This window comes from Periplaneta americana, chromosome 3 (assembly GCF_040183065.1).
Source record: "Periplaneta americana isolate PAMFEO1 chromosome 3, P.americana_PAMFEO1_priV1, whole genome shotgun sequence".
NCBI classification, from domain to species: Eukaryota; Metazoa; Arthropoda; class Insecta; order Blattodea; family Blattidae; genus Periplaneta; species Periplaneta americana.
In genome coordinates, this window is record NC_091119.1 from 121068145 (window position 1) to 121090292 (window position 22148).

At 37.4% G+C, this 22148-nt stretch overlaps 1 protein-coding gene across 1 annotated transcript in view; it reads right to left on the reverse strand.

The window, feature by feature from the left end:
• The window catches only part of stum (mechanosensory transduction mediator stumble), a 228329-nt gene that overhangs the window by 167687 nt on the left and 38494 nt on the right, over positions 1-22148 (reverse strand). Inside the window, exon 3 of the mRNA XM_069821472.1 lies at positions 15316-16822. Within this exon, the coding sequence (XP_069677573.1) occupies positions 15316-16760 (1445 nt within the window). The 5' untranslated portion in view covers positions 16761-16822. The remainder of the gene's footprint in view (positions 1-15315; positions 16823-22148) is intronic.

Consider the following 22148-nt stretch of genomic DNA (forward strand, 5'->3'; position numbering starts at 1 on the left):
CCTCACCCGTGGCTAAACAGAAATGTCAAACAGTCTCAGTATATTCCGCAGTAGAGGTGCGCAAGAGGAATTGCTAGGAAAATAATAAACGTTTAGTATTGCCATTGTCTGTCTATAAATGTTGAACAGATGTAAGACGTTTAAATGAACTTCAGATGTCTAATTAAAATTGGCAATGACCGCATTACGTACTTGCTTCTGAAATAAATGTGACCAATGAAGCGCGGAATATTTTAGTAAAGCGTTTTTAAGCGCAGATGACGCAGCACCGCAAACAACCGCTATTGTTAAAGCACCTTTGTTACTCTGAAAGGGTAGAGAACTGTAACAAAGTAATTCTCAAACAAGCGTATCGAAGCTCTAAAATAGGCATCAGTATCGAGTATCGACAAATCGTGATAAGATTTCGTTAGCAATATTACATTAAGATATTCTATATTTTTTACAGTATTGCATTAAAAATAACCAGAGGTTCTTAATTAGAGAAATACGATGGAGTGAAAATATGTAGTTGGTCAAGAGTCTACTTTAACATTACAGAAATATGTCGGGTAAATCATAGATGCCATTCTGATAAATAATAAATTCATGGTATTAAAACTTCTTTCTGTAAATATTATCTACTCCTGTATTTTTTTATGTGGAAGTAAAAGCTTAACGTTTGGAGATAGATTTCCTTCAATATGTGCCACTCTGGATCGAAACGACAATACGCATATATACGAAGTTTCACACTCCTACGATCATTACAGTCCGTGCTGTGCCACGCTGAACACAGTTTAATTATTACCACCTGGTACCAATGCATGTAATTATTTACGACTAATTTCAATTTAAACCTAAAAGAAATAATATAATATAATATAATATAATATAATATAATATAATATAATATAATATAACATAACATAATACAATGTTATAATAATTATAATGTAATAAATAATAAGCCACTAGCGTAGTTCAGTCTGCAGAGGCACTTGCCTTCTTACTGGCATAGGTTCGATTATCTGATTGGGTTTTTTTCCGAGATTTCCTCCAACCATAATGCGAATGTGAGTTAATATATGGCGAATCCTTGGCCTCATATCGTCAAATACTATCTCGCTGTCACCAATTTCATCGACGCCAAATAACCCAGTAGGCCTACTTGGTAGAGCGTCATTAAAACTACCTAAAAAGATAAACCAATTATTGTATTTTATAAATCTGAAAACTGCTGTATAGATTTATTCACTCGTTTCTTCTACTAGCTATAAAATAATTAATTTGTGAGATAATAATATCACTACTAACATCTCTGAAAACAATTTCATTAAATATTAAAGTGTCGGAAAATTAATGTGTGGTTCTATGGCAATAAATTAACGGTACAAGCTACGATGACATCTATGAATATTAATAGTCAACCGAACAGCCGGAAACGAGCAATGACAATGCCTCTGCCATCTAGTGTGGAATGTCGGCAGCGTACGGGCGTCGCCGCGAATTTGCTTCCGTCGTTTATCACTTTAATAATTACCAACATAACAACTTCAACCTATGACGGCCTGCGCAAGGAGAATACCGAAAGTACTTTAATCTGAAGAATACTAAAATATGAAAATTTGCACTTCGCTATTCTGTAGAACTGTAAGATATATAGAATAAACTTATTTGCATTATTATCGACTATTAATGAATCAAAATTACACACGACTTTTTTGTCTGAGTACTGTTTAAAATCTGCATATTTGGTAATTTAAGCAGTGAAAATTTCAATGAAATTACAGTCTTCTTGTATTATTACCCAGGGGAACACATGATTAAACAAATTCAGCTTATTTATTTGAAACAACTCTTATTATTTTACTTACAATTTCAAAACTACGGCGGTAACTTCTTCAACTTTACGTTGTTCCCATGGTAAAGTAGCGAATATTTTTTTTACAAAAATAAGGTAACTGTGGTTTGGTTGTTACCTAAACCAGGCAATGGCAGTATGTTCCCGCGTGGACATTATTTACACCACCCCTGCATTTCTCCCTCCACAAATATTCTATCCTTCTGCGTACGGTACACGTACAATAAGCAGAGGTTGAACTCTGTACCATAACGTCCTAATCAGGGGTATGTAAAGTGACGGATTATGCGTATAAATTGTAGGTTTCGTTTTAGTTTCCAAGAATCATGGGAACAAGACTATTTTGTTGTTATGAATGAAGGTAAAGTTCAATGCCTCGACTGTTCAGTTTAGATTTATATAAAACATTATATCAGATGGCACTTCGATCTTGAATATAAGAAGAACTTTGGAAAAATCTTATAAGTAAGACTTTAAAATAAGATAGTTAAAAGTACGAGTAGGCCTAGTATTTATATTCGATAAAGCAACGTGTTATTTTAATTTAATTTGTTGTGCAGGTTGAAATAGTGAGAAAGTTTTCAAGAATCTACCAGAATAATTTGTTAATGGAAAAGCAAACTCACATTCACAACTAGTTGAAAATGCAGTCCGATCAATTTATCGCATTTCAAACACATAGACGAGTCATAGATAACAATACCCTTTTTTAAATATCAGGTAAAACCGGCAAGGAATTATATGAATTATTATTTAATGACAAGTCTCTTAACTTACGTAATTTAGCAGTTAAGATGCAGGCAATCTCTAAATCCACGTATGTCTGCACACAATTTTTTCTTCTAAAATGAACCTGATGAAATATATTGCGCGTATACGTCCAACAACCCATCATCTCATAACAACTTTGTTTATGTAGTAATCATATTTATTGTAATATAGACAGACTAGTCCTGACCAAACGGCATAGGCGATCTAGAGTTTGTAAGTGATTATTATTAAACAAATTGCTTTGATCCATATACAGTAGACAACTACCGTACTCATAGTATAAAAATAATATTCAGGGAAGTATTGAGTCTATGGCTCGGTTTCTAAAAACAGAGGATCCTCAGTCCTAGGTTAATTGGAAACCACCGTTGTAGCTATTCGACTAGCAAATTTTTTTCTGTCTGCTTATTAGAGAATATCTTCTTACCCGACTACCATTCTTTTGGAGAATCAAAAATAGAAATAATAATTTAAAATATTCAGTTAAACTGGAAGGAACATGCAGATTGAATGTCCAAAAGAAGCACAACAAAAAGTACACAATTACAAGCCAAACTGAGAAAAAGATCAATTAAGCCTTGATTTTTCTGACTGACGCGTACGAGTTGCGGTGCGAGGCCCGCCTCGCACAAATCCGGACTGTGCGAGAGATAGTGAGTGGTTTCTATAGCTGCAAGGTACGCAGACCTCGCACGTCGCAGTTATAGAAACCACTCACTATCTCTCGTGTAGTCCGGATTTGTGCGAGGCGGGCCTCACACCTCGCATCTCGCATGCATCTATTCAGAAAAACTAAGACTTTAGAAGACCAAAAAAGAGACTGCGAGATCAGTTTTAAGGACATGGAACAAGCCAAAGGTCTAAACCATAATGACATATTGTTGTTATTGGTGGTGGTGGTGGTGGTGGTGGTGGTGGTGGTGGTGGTGGTGGTGGTGGTGGTGGTGGTGGTGGTGGTGGTGGTGGTGGCGACGACGACTACGACTACGACTACGACTACGACTACGACGAAGATGATCTTTCTACCCACATCCATTATTATTTCGACATCTTGTTCTTTTTGTACAATGGCTCTGTCGACACGCAACAAAAGCTGTAAAACAATTTGTGTAAGTAACGGACTGCATTGTGTATTAGATCCACTCTGCGTTATGTACGGAAAGGCGGTCGCATTGTTTCTTTTGGAAGCGGAACTGACCTCAGGTCGCGTCTTGAAAGTGAGCAAGAAGAATAAGTCTCATTTCCTCTGTATGCAATTTCTTACCTTCCGTGCTTAATCGATACTCGTAGGCTACTGTTCAACGCCACATAAAGGCTGGTGAAATCAAACACAATTAAGCTGCGTACGCATTTGCAGCATGTTACTTTCACTCCATTCAAGTTTCTGTCCATTTGAAGAGCCAGTGACAGTGAATAATGATTCCGGCAGGATTTACCTTCGGTGTACAGGAAATTTAATATAGAAATGAAACAAAATTTTACTACATAATGTAATAACCTTCGTAAAAAATATGATTTAAAAATGTCAGACTCTAGTTCTAACTTACAATTTAGTTCGCTGTTTCTCGAAAAGGGCAATGAACTTCGAATCCTAAGCATATTACATATTTGCTTACGTTGGATTCCTCGATCATTGTTATTCACCTTCTTTTTTTCCAATTGAGGGCGGCTATGAACTTCCGAGTTCCCTAAAGGCCATTTGTAAGTAAGTAAATTTTTACGACCATCTCCTTACTGTTTATGTTTAGTTCAGATTCTTCAATAATAGTGGATAATCACTATCGTTCATGCGTCAATTTTCACGAATGTCATAATAAGATTATCCACGATTAGGATACAACACTTTGAAATCTTAGCATTATAAATTGTAGGAAAGAAATTATGAAAGAAATTCATTTCGGGATCCATAGCTGACAAATTGCCTTAATATGTTCGTATCCATTAGTTGCGTCTGGCCTTGGTATTGAGTAAAGAGTAGGCCTAATGGATGTCCTTGCAGGTTATGTTACAAATATTCCTTTATTTTGTTAATATAGTTTCTCTGAACTGTTTTATGTGGTATTACAAAAGTGATACAAAATTGTTAAAGATAGGAAATAAATGATACGTTACCTTCTGTCCTGCATTTCATTTCTTGTTACGTCGCGCGTAGAAGCGATAACCAAGATAACAAGCGTTCCGGTATTACGTCATAGCAAATAAGTCATTACTAGGGCCAGGATTTTGATGACCTATAAATCATGAAAAAATGTTCTGAAAACAATGCATTTATGAACTAAAAGTCTTTAAAAATGCCCTTAAAATGCCCTAAACATTGATCTTACATAATTGGCTTAGTAGGAATATTACTATTTAGACTAGTAATTAGCTAAATTAAATTCTAGTACCAACATTTAAGTTTATTTAATCTTACATAATTTTTCTAAGTAGTACACTTTAATGAATTATTTTACCTGATGTAGTTCCATGTAGTCCACCACAAGGCCCTCTTATCCGGAACTAACAGGTATAGAGGAGTCTGTATTGAAGGGGTGGTTGGACTGATCCATTACGTCAGGGTGTACTACGTTAAAATGACAATATTTGTGTAGAAAAACGATTAAAATAATATACAAAATAATGCATATTAATTGAAAAAAATATATAGAGCAAATATCAAAGGAAATAAATAATATTTTACATTAATAATGGGGATTTATGGCGAAAATTAAATGAAAATTAAAATGCTCTTATGAGTTGTAAGAGGTAAAAAATGCAAAATAATGCCCTAACAAATATGTTTTAAAACACTCAGTTTATCACATGGCATATAAATACTAAAGCAGCAATGTTTCTGGCTTACTAGAAAAAAGATGCAATTTCATCAAAATCCTAGCCCTAGTCATTACTTTTATCGGCACGCGTGCTATAATAAGCCCATTACGCACGATTTTCGATGTAGTAACAACCTGTTCATAATGCTAGGATGGGATAAAGAACTATTTATCTACTTAGTCTCTGACCGTAATTCAGAAACTAGCCGCCTTGGTAGATTTGTTGGCAGCGAGCTGGATTACGACGACCGAGTTACGTGACTTTTATAATAATAGTATTATTGGAACAAAGCACATACGTTTGAAGTCTGAAGTATCATCTTGAGTATAATAGTATCAATCTGAGTACATACTCTTCCGTGTATGACTGTTTTTAATTGTGTAATACGCTGCGTTACTCTTTCGTTCTTCTTTTGATGTGGTAAATCTGTAAAGGCGATTTTTCGAAACGTTTTTATTAATACACATTTTTCTTTGAAAATGTTATAATTTTGTTAATGATGAAATTCTGCAAGTTTCCTCTATAATTATGACTTACAATTTGTACGTTAAAGTTATACGTTGCACTTACAAACAAACGCAAAAACTTTATTTATTTTAAGTGCAAAAATCTAAGTATAAAAATACATATATACACTTAGCGGCAAAAAGAATGGGCCGACTCTTGGTCGATAGAAATGCTAAGTTCTATCGCGCGGTTCACTCGTGTAAACGTAACCCACTGCAAGGCATTGCTGTGGTGACTCTTCATTGAAAGTCGTCCGTCTATAATGTAGTGAACCTTACGAGCAGTGTGTGGCCGAGTGGTAAGAAGTCTGACATCCGTACCAGAGATTGAGAGTTCGCCTCCCGGTACGGTAAAATTATTATTTTTTTATTTTAATTTTTACTTAATTTATTAGTTTAAATGTGAAATGACATTTGTTAAACTTCGTTATGCCTGCCTTGCAAAACTATTATTACCCATCACCTGTGGACTATTAATAGGTGAGACCTGGCCTAAACAAAAATACTTGTTTCACATCCTAAAAAACCGGACGCATATCAAACACAAATAAATAATTAAATTAACAAAAACAAACAATTTTTTCATATATTAACAGAAGAAGGCCTGTGGTGAGGACTAGTATCTCGTCCACAAACCACCTGCGTCAACAACTGCCCTCATTCTGCGCGGCATGGAGTTCACAAGGTTATGGAACAGGTCTAAATTCTTGGCCATCTCCTCCCACGTGGTTGTTCTGCCCAATTAGAGCGTAGGATCCTTTTGACTGCAGCCCACAAATTTTGAATCGGATTCATATCTGGTGAATTTGGATGCCAGTCGACTGGGTCGACATCACGCCTCCTCGTAAACCATCTTTGAATCCGGTTGGCGGTGTGTATCGGATGATTATCCTGCTGGAAGAAAACTGTTCCTTCTGGATATCGTTTTCCGTTGTATTAACAGATAGCAGTATTGCTTGAGAGAGAGAGAGAGAGAGAGAAAGAGAGAGGGAGGTTTATTATTTATTAGAGTTTGGGCATATTGTAAGAGATATCGCCACATAATTATAGCTTTGCGAGACACATATGATGGCAAATTTGTAATAAAAATAAAATAATATTGGGGGTTTCGAACCTCGAGCTACTACTATCCAATTGTTCAATAGACCAATGCCGTAACGACTTACGCCACTGGGACTGTTAATGTCAGTTCGATATAATATGTGGTTTTCCTGTTCATATTCGCTCCGGTTGATTTTGTATTTATCAATTTTATTATTATTTCACTCTTCAAGGGCCCTGGTGTATCTAGAATCAACCCGTCATTCGATTTTATTACATATTTTAGACTCTTAAAACAAAATACAGCAAATTTAAATGGTTTAATTATGTGTTACCTAGTGAACTACGACTTTGACGAGACGAGCATGCGCAATGTCTCTGGAACTTAGAAATTGTCGGCCGGCTCATTCTTTTTGCCGCTATGTGTACATACATGCATACATACATACATACATACATACATACATACATACATACATACATACATACATACATACATACATACATACATACACACACGCATGCATGTGTGTATGTATGTATGTACGAATGAATATACTGTATATTGTGATCATTTCCGATATTTTCTATTTACGAAACTCAACATTGAAAGTGATCATTTTCTTTGATTTAATAATGAGTAATCATAGTTCTTAATAAAAGGAATCGTAATCCTGCTGCTAGTTGAGGTGTAATCAGACTGTCTTCACTAAAGATAATAGCTAATTCGCTTAGCTATTTAGGATATATTTGGAGTTCATGGCAGATAGACAGATAATTTCGAAATCTATTTTCAGTATCACAGTGTATTTTTGTATACTTTAAAAATATAAAATGGTACACGAAGATACTGAATATTTTAATTATGCTTTATTCTTAATATTTGTCTGTTTAGTCAGCAGTCCGAAGACTAATTGGCACCTTATAAGTGACACCAATTAGGCATCACTCAAGAGGCAACTAACCCGGTCTCTTACCGCCTCCATTCCGTACATCGCTGACTAGTGACATATAACACTAATCAGACGTCAGATTGTACAAACAATAATATTATTTCCGTGACATATATCGTCAAGTGAGATGTAGTGCCTGGTAATAGATGTATTTATTTAAAATGGAACTTACCAAATATAAGAACAGAGCTTCTAAACACGAAGAAAAGAATACTTTACCTATGTATTAAAATTTTTGGAGAAATGTATTGAGTGATTTTAGATTAAATGGCATTATTTGCTCAAATGCACAGTCAATAAGTGTCCACGCTAACCGGTTACCTTGTCAGTGTAAAGGTGCACTTTATAGTAATATATAATTGCATGGAAGATGTAGTACTTTGTTGTTAAACTTAGAGACAACTAGTTCTTTCAGAATTGTGTAAATATATCCTTAAGGTTGACGCTCACTGACACGAACCGATCGGAACGGAACGAACCGGAAATATTCTGCTTGAGAAGTATCCATGTATTTTAAACGGTAAACACTCACTTGTCCGGATGGAAGCAATCGCTTGCTGGTCCTACGGACAGGATTCTCGCGACACGACTCTAAAGCCTTGATTTCCCTCAACCGACGCATGCGACGTGCGAGATGCGAGGCACGCCTCGCACAAATCCGGACTACACGAGAGATAGTGTAGTTTCTACAGAGACATCACTTCATTTTTACTAACATTTTTAACATTTATCTGGCTATACTCGGAAACACTGTTACCTCCTTTCCATTATAGGAGTTTGGAGTTGCTAGTGCAATATGTAAACAAATCATTTTACCAGCTATAGGAGGAGAGAAAAGTAGTGTATCCATTTATGTTACAGGGAAATATAGTATTACGATTTTCAGTTTGGTCATTAGTTTACAGTATTTCATCAAAAAACAGTATAATAGTAACAATTTTTTTCACAAATTCGTGTCTTCAGGCGGTTATATACATTATGTAATGTCTATTTTATTCAGATATTACTAACCTAATTTATTCCTGAGAATTTTGTAAGCACTTCCGTAAGAAACCCCAATTTCTACAGTTAACTTCTTGACCGACTTATTACGACTTCGCTGCATTCTTTCTCTAGCATCTTCTACAGCATCTTCTGTCACCTTTGTTGGCCATCTTACACTTTTCTTCCTTCTGTACACTCTGTTTCTCTAAATTTATCTACCAAATTAATGACATTTCTACGAAAATATTCCGTAATGATATAATCAGGAAATTGTGAAGAAAAAAAAATAAAAACTGTTGTTCACATTCGGTTATATTGTAATTCCAGTTTCCATCATCGTCCTTCATACCTACAAATAGTAAAACAAAACTCTTGTTTAAATAATGCTGTTAAGTACCGCACCATATTATAGGATACCGTACTTTCGGTAACTCTAATCTTCACTTGTGCTCAGTCCACACAGATAAATTCAGTTATGCTACACACCATACTTGTGTGAAAATAAACTTCAATAATATAAGCTTTTTCTTCTATAGAAAATGCAACATATTTCTGAAACACACTATACTCTGTACTGTGTATTTCACTGCTAGCAAAAGCGGCCGTAAGTTTGTATGACTGACGTTAGCAAGGACATTAGTGAAAGGGGTGGGAGTCAAGTACCTTTAGAAACGCAGGTACAATAAAAATTGAAGTAAAAATAAAATGATGTCCCTGTATAAATGAGAGATGCGAGGTCTGCGCACCTCGCAGCCATAGAAACCACTCACTATCTCTCGTGTAGTCCGGATTTGTGCGAGGCGGGCCTCGCACCTCGCACGTCACATGCGTCGGTTCAGAAATACCAAGGCTTAACGGAAATTTCCGGGACGGCTGATGGCGATCGTCAGCATTCGTATGTCTTCGGAGAAAACTGTTTTGGCTTTTCTCAGTATTTTCCCACTCAACACGTGCTGTTCAGTCTGATTATTCTTAAAATGGACGATGAAAAGTTTAATTTTAACAGTGCTAATCGCTCTTCTGTGCTGAATGTTCTTCCAAATGTGGTGTTTCCCTTCATTACTTCATGTGCTAATAACAGATGAAGTTATAAAAATTTTTCTCGCTCATACGAAAGTCCTGAAAAAACATTACTGGATCTTTACACGTCTGGGAAAAGATGGTTAAATTCGGCAAAAACACTTCTTTTTTTGGATAATGTTATGAACTCATGTTTTCTTTCTTCTTTTCTTTTTTTCCTCCTCATCAGCTAAAAGACTCGGTAAAATAAAATCATCTTCAGAACTGCTACTATCACTACTGTCCCACTCCATGATTGAACCAGACTGCCCTCCGACTGATACCGGAATATTCCGAGCAATGGGCATCAGAGCTTCCATGGAAAACGGACTGCTATAGATTTCCGTTCCGACCGGTTCGTGCCAGTGAGCGTTCAGTGTGTTTGCATTGCAGAGTTGTAAATCTAACTCCTTAATAGACCGCTGATCTGAAAGAAGACTAATGTTCAACTCAAATTTGTTTCCTTCGAACGCAAAATAATAATATCCGTACTCATTTAGTAGAGAATAGGCTATTTTAACGTTGCAGAGAAAAGAAAAATGGGCTCTACTGCAGTTTCTCCGAAAAATGATCCTCCTCCATCAAGAACTGGACCTCTGCCTTTCTGGTCTGCCGCCACTCTTCTACTAATTCTGATGTCACTGCCCTTTTGAATTTAATACAGAGGTTCATTACGTAAATTAGAGCATGGAAACATTTTGCTTGGTTTCCTACATCTTCGTGTTGATTGAAGTTAGAGGCATGCAGTGGTATGAAATGAGATTCTTTGTACAGCTGTTGAATGAGACGTATTTTGATATACTGTACCGTTACTTGATATGCGGGCAGTGTACATGTTACAGTTCCCGTGTCCACTTGAAGCGCTCATCGTGACCACAGAATTGCTGGAGCATGCACATGTGTTGCACTTGTGATTGCGTAGATAGAATCTGGCAGCAAGTCCAAGCGCTTGCGGTCAATGTAAATCATCATGCGTACAAGCGGATGTGGATTACTTAATAACTGACCTCTGTTCCTAAGAGGAGAAAGAAACAGCACAGGGACAGATACAAGGGCTTCTGTAGGATAAGAGGAAAATTAATGAACGAGTCAAAAGAAAAATAAAGAAAGGAGAGGATTGTAGAAAAAGGAAGAATATAAGAGTAGGAAGAGAGGAAGAATAACAATTGAATGATTGGAAAAATATATAAGGAAATGAAAAGAGAAAAAGAAAACAAAATAATGATGAAAAAGATGAATGAATGAATGAATGAATGAATGAATGAATGAATGAATGAATGAATGAATGAATGAATGAATGCAAGAATAGAGAAATAAAGAAATTAACGTGAAAAATAAACATAAAAAGCAAAAAAGAAAATAATTAATACTCTTGTGTTCATGAACTTTAATTTAAAAGAAATATAGAAAAACTAAATAGATACCAAAAATATAAATGTGAAAAGTAAGGACGAATATATTTGTATAAATGTGAATGCATTGAAGATGCAGGGGAGAAAGGATTGACGAAAGAAAGAATGGGTGAAAGTAAGAATGTATACATAAACAAGGGAACAGTGAGTGAATAATTTGGGGGTGAGTAAGAATAGTGAGTGTATGAGTGAGATAGTGAGTGAATGAGTGCGTTAGAGAGTAAAATTGTTAGAGTGAATGAATGCATGAATTGGCGATTAAGTAATACAGTGAGTGGGTGAATGAGTGCTAGATTGTGTGTGAGTGCTTAAGTGAGTGTAAAAGAGTGAATAAGTGTATGAGTAAGAGATTGAGTATGTGAGTGAATGAGTGTGTGCTAGAGTGTATGAGTGAGAGAGTGAGTGCTTGAAAGAGTGAATGAGTATGTCAGAGAGTGAGTAATAGAGTGAGTGATATGGTGAGTGAGATATTGGGTAAGTGAGTAATATAGTGAGTGTGTGAGTGAGTAGGCGAATATAGTGAGTGAGTGACCACGTGAATGAGTGAATGAATGGGTGAGTGAGTAATATAGTGAGTGAGCACGTGAATGATAGAATGAATTAGTGAGTGAGTGATATAGTAAGTGCGTGAGTGAGTAATATAGTGAATGAATGAGTGAGTGAGAGAGAGAGTGTGTGCGTGCGTGAGTGCTTGAGAGAATGAGTAATTGCATTAGGGCGTGAGTGAGCGCATGAGTGAATGAATGAAAGAGCGAGTTATTGAATAAACTAATGAAAAGAAAAATGGAAAAGGGAACGACAGTAGAAGATTAATTAAAGAATGAATGAAAGGGAGAAAATAAAATAATATGAAGAGAGAGTTAAACTAGAAAGAATGGGTTTTAAATTGATTGATTGATTGATTGATTGATTGATTGATTGATTGATTGATTGATTGATTGATTGATTGATTGATTATGGAGTATAATATAAGATATAGTTTCATTAAGAATAAGTGCTAGTTTTGCACATACATTACTTCTTTTAAGAACAACATTTAACTTAGCATAAGTGCGTCAAAAGTATCTGATGTGAATTCATGGCAAAAATTCCATTAATTATATTTATATTCTTTGTTGCTTTGGTGGACTTTTGTATCTATTGATATAGGTACTTAACATAAGAAATATACATGTACTGTCACTTGCACTACACTATTTTATCAACCTCTTGAATAGTGAAATCTGGCTTGCAAATAAAGCATGAGAAAGTCGTAATATTCCCAAGAACCTACTAGCAGTGTGCATAGAAACCTTTTGCTCAAGATTTACGTAGTTGTTCCTAATTACCCATTGTTTCACAGTCACACGTGTTGACATACATAATTATCATTTTTCTCGTGTTCGTAAGAACAGCATCAAATTTTTATTGTTAACTAACATCATTGTTTCGTAGTTCATAGTTGTATATGAATGCACTATTAAATATTACATTCCGACAGTCTTCCTGCATCCACAATACGTTGGCTTTTGTCCCTCCACTTAATTCGACATCTACGCATTTCCATACAAAGTTGATGATTTCAGTTCCTGTTTCCTCTTTAAGACTGTTGAGCACCCTATTCTCATAACCATACAAGAAAATAGGAAATTTAATCGATTTCTTCATGCTTTCGTCTAACATTTTCGTTATATTATTAAAATTATATATTTTTGGAATAGTTATATATTGTGTTCTCCAGAAATCTATCATTGCCATTAGGTTACGTCGCATATTAAATATTTAACATCAATTATTTTTATTCTTTATGTTTCTACTGGATACGTTATGACAACTATAGAGTGTTCTTAGTTAAGAATTATAGACTGTGGATGTTAGGCGGTTAGTGTTGCAGTCCTACTCTACAGCTGCCACGTAATACAATATTTGCAAATAAGCTATATACAGTAAGTTAGGCTGTTAATATATGCGTCCCCCCCCCCTGGAACTGATGATGTCGCCAAAATACACAAATAACAACAACAACAACCAAAAATCAGAGATAGCACATTGTTGTGTTTACTTTTTACAGAAATTGAGGAGAACGAATACCATTTATTTTAACACTCGTGCGTTCATAAACTCGTCTCAAGAAACAATTAAGGACGTAGCGGACAATCGCTCCTACTGCTCTGCATTGGTATCTATTCAAGTGCGACAATGCAGCGAGAGTTGTTCCCTCTAGTGTGCACAAAAATAAAACTTTTCTCCTATTAAGAAGTAGGATTTTACTATTCTGTACTTTGCAGTCATCTACCATACCTATTAAGAAACGTAGGGCAAACCCAGGTAATTTCGCAGTATTAAGGTTTTACTCCTCTAAAATATAATAAATAACGCATTAAAATTTCCATTTTTAGGAAAAAGTCTTAATTATGATTATTTCTACACGATACACGCAAATTTGTTCTCTTTTTTTTTTAACTAAAATGTTTACGTACGACAGAAATTAAAAACGTGTTGCGAATTATATATGTACAGACGTACATTGGGGAATAAAATTACAATGCAAATACAAAGAATAATTATTTACTGTGTATATACTTGTACATATACTTTTGTGTATCAAAGTTTTTTTCTAAAGAAGCGTTTAATTTTATACACTCTTCATTTTAATGCCAATTGAAAAAGAAGATATCACTATTTTGTTGTTTTTTGTGTGTTCACATACAGTTTTGAGGTTATACTGTAATAAGAATTCGAAATTCGAATTAATGATTGATACTTTTGTACAGAATTAAACTAAAAATTTCCATCCCTGTTGTTTGTAAGTTTATATCTTAGTTGAAATTACTGTATGATGAGTATGTTAATAAATTATGGCATTGAATAACCTAATATGCTAATTTTAAGCAATGCTACGAACGAAGTAGAAATAGTTGACCATTCTGTAGTGTGTGTATTCGGTTCATAGCTTCTAAGCGCTAGTTTTAATTACTTCGCGATTTAGTAACGAATGCATTTTAGTCTCCTTGCAAGTATTATAAATTATTGAAATTCTTGTAAAGGTATCATACAAAGGAAAGAAATAGAGGGTCGGCAATCTAGTTTTAAATCTTCATAGACATACCATTTTTTGCACGAGTTTATACGCTCAGTTTTCCATAACCGCCTTCTTATGAATTTACATGCCCCTAGTATTCACATCAGAATCAGACTTTTGATATTCCACTGTGTTCTGAAACTTAACATCTCGAACGTTTCGGTAATGCATACAGTTACACATCAGGGCAAGTCAATATAACCTGAAAGTCATATACTCTGATATGCCTCTTGTGGAACCTGTTTGTAGTTTCAAATCGTTGGCGATGTTAAGTTCCAGCACACAGTGGAATATCCACAAATCTACTTCTGAACATGAACACGTTGAAAGCCTAAAATCTTACAGATTCATATTTTACATTTCTACCCCTTTTGGTAACTGATCACTCCCCGCTCACAACTGCAGTTGAACAGTTGAAGATTATAATAATTACCTTTATTAATTGATTCGCATTTGGAAATAATATTGTGCAGTATAAACATTTTGCATACTGTACATGACCTCTTTTTATATTATTTTAAATGGGCGTGAACAATTTTCATTATACTAAAATGAGTAAACTTACAAAAAAAATCTGAAACGGTATTTCAGGATTGACGTAATTCACCCTATAATCTGAACAGGTCATTACACCTAACCCCAAAAACTGAAGATAGTAACTTCACTCGTTCATGCTTTACCTAAACCTAGATACCTATTCATAGTGATCTTTATCAGCAGCTATATCGGAAGACAGGTTCAAACAGTACTATAAATGCATTTATTTTTCGGATAAACAGTTAGTGACACGCCAAACATTTCATAAAAATGAATTGTGTATCTTTTCAACAACGTAATATTTAAGAAAAAGTGAAAAACAGAATAAACTCACCCTTCGCTGACGTCGGGCTGCTGCTGGGTATTCGGGCTGAGCGACTCCATGTCGGGGTCGCCCTTAATGACGGCCTCACTAGTAGCCACCTCGTCGCCCTCGGCCTTCTTCTTGGGCCTCGGCGAGCTGGCGGCCCGCACGGTGGCCACGGAGTCCGCAGAGCGCACGGATTCCATGGACACGGCTGCAACGGCTGCGGCGGTGTCTGCGGCAGCATCGGCTGCCACTTTTGCGGCGCCCGCCGAAGACCTCTCGGAGGCCTTGGTGCCGGCGCTGGAAGACTTGGGGGATGCAGGGACGTCGGGCGCCTCGCTGGAGACGGGGGCCGCCTTGGCGAGCTCGAGGGATGGCGCCGTAGTGGTATTCACCAGGGTCCCTGACGTGTCGGGCGTCGTCACGGCGGAGGAGGCAGGCCCGGGGGTGGCCGATGTGGTGCTGGTGGCCGCAGTCGTCAGATCACTTGGACTGCTCGTGGCCGGTGCCGACGTCGTGGCAGGAGCTGACGCCATAGTGGGGTTCACGTACACGCAAGTGTCCTGCGCGGCGGGGCCCTTGTTCCCCGCCTTGGCGCTGTCTCCCTTGGCCGAGCCTGTCTTGGCGTCCGCCTCACCTTTGGGCGCGTCGGCAGCGGACTTGGCGTCTCCCTTGGCGTTAGACTTGTCGTCTGGCTTTGCATCTGCTTTGCCACTGATCCCTGGCTTGGGGCTGGTTTTGCCTCTGCTCCCAGGTGGCAGGGGTGGTTTTCCGGCCAGGGGTTTGAGGTTGCTGTTCTTTCGGAAGACGGGTTGCTGCTTGCTCGCAGTCGGGGCGGGGCCCTTCTTCGGGGCTGCTCCCACTCTGCTGTTCTTCCGCGCCGGAGATTGCTCGCGAGATGGCGCAGGCGATTTCCGGGGCCTCGCCGCAGGGGGGCGAGGGATTCGGGACGGGGAGGGATGGGCGTCGTCCTTCGTCCGTTTGACGCTTGACTTGCGCGCATTCTTTGGGGACTGCGGCTTGACGTTCTTTACGGGTGACACCGAAGCGCGCCGCTGCTGCCCCACGGACTTCTTCCTGGTGGGCGAGGGCTCCCGCGACACAGGTTGGGAGCGCGGGATCCTGGACCTCCCGGCTGGGGGCGGCTTCCTTTGCTCTGTGGGCGAGGAGACGCGGATGGATCTAGCGGACCCGGGCAGCTGGGGCTGGGGGCTCGTGAGGATGACGAAGGACGCCTTCCTCTGGCGCCGTGTGGGCGACCCGAAGCGGTAAGATCGGGGAGCGGGCGGCGGGCTGGGCGTAGGCGGCGGCAGGGGCGGCAGCACGGTGAAGGTGTCCGGCGTGAGTAGGCCGCTGAGGGTGCCGTCCGCCGTGATGCGGCGCCGCGGACGGTCGTAGTCGAAGTAGCCATAGTCGAAGTCGTCGAGTGACAGGTGCTGTCGGGAGCGCAGCAAGGCCCCCGGGGGCTGCATGGCGGTCAGAGCATGCTGCTGCGCCCGGTGCGCGACGACGAGTGCTGCCGCGGCACAGTCGCCTGTGGAGGAAAGCTTCGTCACACATCGCCGCCACTGTGCAGGCCTTTCCTTTTAATTGCGGCCCAGCGCAGTCGACCGTGCCACATTCGAGAAACCGGCGAAATAAGGATTCGAAATTTTGATCAGAATACCGGAGGAAAGTTTAGGAAAAGTGGCAATATATCATTTTCAAAGTGATTTAAGGATAATGTTTCGGCAACTCAGTTCAACAGTGCAACAATTCAAATAATCAGATAAATGTTCTAATTACATATTTTACGCTATAGCCATCACACTATTACTTACTTATTTACAAATGGCTTTTAAGGAACCCGAAGGCTCACCGCCGCCCTCACATAAGCCCGCCAGCGGTCCCTATCCTGTGTAAGATCAATCCAGTCTCCATCATCATACCCCACCTCCTTCAAATCCATTTTAATATTATCCTCCCATCTACGTCTCGGCCTCCCTAAAGGTCTTTTTTCCCTCCGGTCTTCCAACTAACACTCTATATGCATTTCTGGATTCGCCCATACGTGCTACATGCCCTGCCCATCTCAAACGTCTGAATTTAATGTTTCTAATTATGTCAGGTGAAGAATACAATGCGTACAGTTCTGTGTTGTATAACTTTCTCAATTCTCCTGTAACTTCATCCCCCTTAGCCCCAAATATTTTCCTAAGCACCGTATTCTCAAACACCCTTAACCTATGTTCCTCTCTCAGAGTGAGAGTCCAAGTTTCACAACCATACAGAAGAACCGGTAATATAACTGTTTTATAAATTCTAACTTTCAGATTTTTGGACAGCAGACTGGATGATAAGAGCTTCTCAACCGAATAATAACACGCATTTCCCATATTTATTCTGCGTTTAATTTCCTCCCGAGTGTCACTTATATTTGTTACTGTTGCTCCAAGATATTTGAATTTTTCCAACTCTTCGAAAGATAAATCTCCAATTTTTATATTTCCATTTCGTACAATATTCTGGTCACGAGACATAATCATATACTTTGTCTTTTTGGGATTTACTTCCAAACCGATCGCTTTACTTGCTTCAAGTAAAATTTCCGTGTTTTTCCTAATCATACTATTACTTGCTCAAATATTTGTTACTCGAAGTTGTATAGATAAAATCACGATTTAAACATTAATATATAATAATTTGGAACAAATTCTTTGCTTTCAGTTGGCTACGCTTATATAAATACAGTCATCTAGAAATTGAGAAAATTTATTTGAATGTTTTATTCGTAAATTATTGCAATCACAAAAAATGAAAGACAGGGACAGAACCTTTCATAAAAAATGCTAAAACTTACACTGTTACATGTCATGAAGGCTTCTAAGTTCAGTGTATTTCAGTGCTATAACCATAACGTCAATTTGTGCAAAATACGAATTGACGTTATGGTTATCAGCTTTCCTTTAAGGAGTTGTGTACATGAGATTTAGTATTTAATTACCTTTGTATTACGTTATATAAATTCGCCAAACATCATACTGTGTACTCTTAAAGTCGATGAATGAGGATTAATCCGACTGTATGTAGAAATAAAAATAGTAAATTCAGCCAAATACATAGTTCAATAAGCAAAATATATGAGTTGTCGCACAATTGAATTAAGTTGTAGGTCTATATTTCAATGTTTAAAAAAATTTTGTTGAAGTTTACATGAACCGATATCGTCATGGCAACGGTCGTCATTGCGCCACATGCTATGGAGGTCGTATTCTTTCGACCTGGTCAGTACAACTCGGCTGACATGCTCACTCCAGCCAATAGAGCCGAGATCTCTTCCAGAGGCACGGCTCTTTCCTCATAAAATTTTTGTGATGATATTTATTCTATAAAATCTAAAAAACTTTATGTATAACTTTAACTTAAAATAGGTACTTCGCATCCGCACTAGGAGCGTAGGAGTAGTCATGACAGCCGCTTCTGAGAATGCAATACTACACCTATGATTATCAAACTCGAATGAGGAATTTGTTACTTGTAGAAGACCGCCACGGTCTCTGTGTTCTTAGCATAGCGAATAAAAGTAGAAAATGTGATGACACCTCTCGTCTATCGTACTTTTAGCAATGGGACTGTTGGCACTACGGCGAGTTACGCGATCATAACTTCGTAAGTCAACAGCTGATACAATTGACAAATCACATAAAGAGACACCAGAAAAATATTACAATATTATTATTGATTATTGAGTAGCTTTCTGACATACTTACATCGAGTAAACGTAAAATATATTCAGTTTTCATTCAGTAATAGTGCTATTCTGTTTTGTGCCAAAATATAAGTTTGAATAAAAGGTTTGCAAGTTTAAACTTGTCGTTCTGCCTGAAATGTTTGTATAATTTAAACAAATTGCCTAGTGTCAAAAAGTTTTTTAAGTTCAATTTCGCGGCATTTGAAGCGTTGATAGAAATAAGTTGACGTTCTTTAATTATGAATAAAACCTTTGCATTTTCTGCAGATTTACCTAAATATTACATCGCGAGAAGCTTGTAGACTAGAATTAAACAGAGAAAGAGCTAAAATGTAGAGCTTCCTTGAGAATTATTATCACAGAGTTACTTCCAATTTAGTAGTTAAATTACTTTGTAAGTTTCTTTATCTAATTTATATCGAAAATAATCAACTTATTTTCAGTTACGGGATCTGTACCTATATGTTACATTTAAATTATTTATTTATTTAAAACAAATAACCCACATAATTATTAGGGAAAGTGTAGAGCATAAAAATTTAATATAAAGCCGTCACGCGTACGTATTGAAGAATATATTACGATTCTCAAAACATTAAGCAGACCAATTTACTAACTGAGTGATGACATTTCCTATTTCTATTCGCTATGTCTTTAAGTTAGTTGTCTAGACTATGCTATTACAGAATTCCGAAGAGTATCATGGACGTCCTCTTAAAACTTATTTACTTGTAAATTTGTTTTATCCATGTTATTGTAAACATGCGTGTTTACTGGACCATGATTCATTGCTGGAGTGATCACTTTATTTCTTTAGTAGTGAATTGTAAACCGTATGTAGTGTAAAGAGAAAATCAAAACTAACACTTTTACTTTGTCCAAATTAATATCATATTATTCATAGCAAATATTCTCATTTTCAGGAACACAGTTCTTTAAACTGCCAAATACCGATCAAAGGAATGAGCTAAACCACGATTCCAGTGACGTGACGTAAAACTAAAATTTAGAGACCATATTTTCCGGCCGTCTATTAAAATTTTTAGAATATACGAATAAGTGCTACATCTCTGCACAGTATCGTAAAACTATCAGATTAAAATGTCAACTATACGTTGTAATTCTCTGTTGAAAATATAGGATGAAAACTGTGAAGTGAATCAAGTTGTCTATTACGGTTATACTCGTAAATACGTATGTTATTAGAACACAGAAAACAACCGCTTGAGTGATCTACGGCTTTCTACTTCGACTCAGTATTTTGATTCACGGATATTGAATTCGAAAGCCGAACTGTGAGGAATGTAGAGCAATTGATGAGAATTCAACAAGGACTAACATGTTACTGCTTGTACCACAGTCCAATTATAACCTCAGTCCTACGTTTGTTAATTGGAATAGTATTCTATACAATTATTTTATGTAATTATATAAGTCATAAGTAGTGTTTCCTTCTATAGATGCAGCAAACCCGTGGAGAGGTATCCCGCACTCACATGAACTGAGTATTTCTCTTGTCTACTGTTGATCTTGCGTCATCTTCAGTGACAGTGAGACATGCTGACATGAGTAAGGAGTTCGCCGCAATGGAATATCTGGCGCTGATTCATGATCCTCGCAGAAATGACAACGGATTGGCACTTAACGCTTAAATATTGAAAGCAGATGATGATGATGATGATGATGATGATGATGATTATGACAGTGGTGATGGTGATAAAGTAATAATATTATTAATAATAATGAAATTGCTATCGCATATTATCGTAAGTACCGAATCTCTTTGAACCCCTGCCTTTTACAAGAATAGATGGTAATCTGTATATTTTGAATGTGAATAGCCAAGAAGTATAATATGATATTATATAGACCGGGGATTTGCACGAAGAATAATCGAATAAGACCAATTTTTATTGTGCTTATTTCAATAGATTTGGTAAGAAATGCATATTCTACTTTAATTCGAAGTTCAAAAAGAAACATCTAAAAATTTAAAATTTTGAGGAAACTGCATTTCAAACTTTCATGTTGCTGTGAAAAAACCAAATAGGCCTATCATACTGTAATTTGAAACTTATAGCAAATATAAAACATTATTGACAGAATTTGGAGTAATTGCAATGATCCTTGGATTTTTCACAGCACCATGAAACTTTTAAAATGCAGATTTCTCAAAGCTTTGAATTTTGAGTTGTTTCCCTTTTAAACTGGTTCTTAGATATAATAGTTTATTTTGCCAATTTTTTTTTAAGTTTTCCACACATTTTTACGATGAAACCTTAAAAAGTTCCTTAAAGTGAGAGGGATAATTGTCACAATCACATTTAAGGAATTTGTGACTCATGGGGATGTCCAAACATTACAATATGTTTGATTGTTTATGAGCTTGGTTTGAGCCAGTCCCCAAAAAGAAGACGAAAAGAAACAGCTTATTCATAGTTCCGAAACTTACGACTACGGATAGACGATTTTCCTGCGAATGCCTATATAAGATAGGGCGCTGGTTCGTCTGGTCTGCAGGAGAACCTGGAATTCCTAACAGCAGACTACTTGTTCCTGCCTAAGGCCATTGAAAAACTGGAGACCGGGATTTACCTCTCCTCGACTCCTTGGTGGTAGTTGAAGATGCAGAGAAGAAGCTGAGGGGGCATACTGTCATTCTCTCAAAAACCCATCACAATGTGACAGAAAAGTAGTGGTCTAAGTCAATTGCAGAAAGTGACATCTGCGTTGAAGGGGCAGTTGAACTCTGGGATAAGTACTGGGGATCTTACAAGTTACATCCCAGTACATATTTAAATTCATATGTCTAAGGTCTTTGGTGTTTTTGGTGCATACTTTAGCAGTTTTTAGCTAACATAAGTTGTCAGTCTAATATATTATGACGTTCATTGTAAAGTTTAACATCGTTAGCGAGGCAGTGAGCACCAGTGACTATTCGGCAAAGAGATCTTTGAATTCCTCTCAAAGCTCTTAAGATGACTAGGGTCATATCTCACAACAGTGTATGCTGGATGTATGATCATAAGACTTAAGTATACGGCAAGAGTTTTGCTCTCCGTGGAGGTGAGTTTTTGAAAAGTGAATACAGAGTCATACACTTCTGAAATGCCTTGTCTCTGATGTTTTG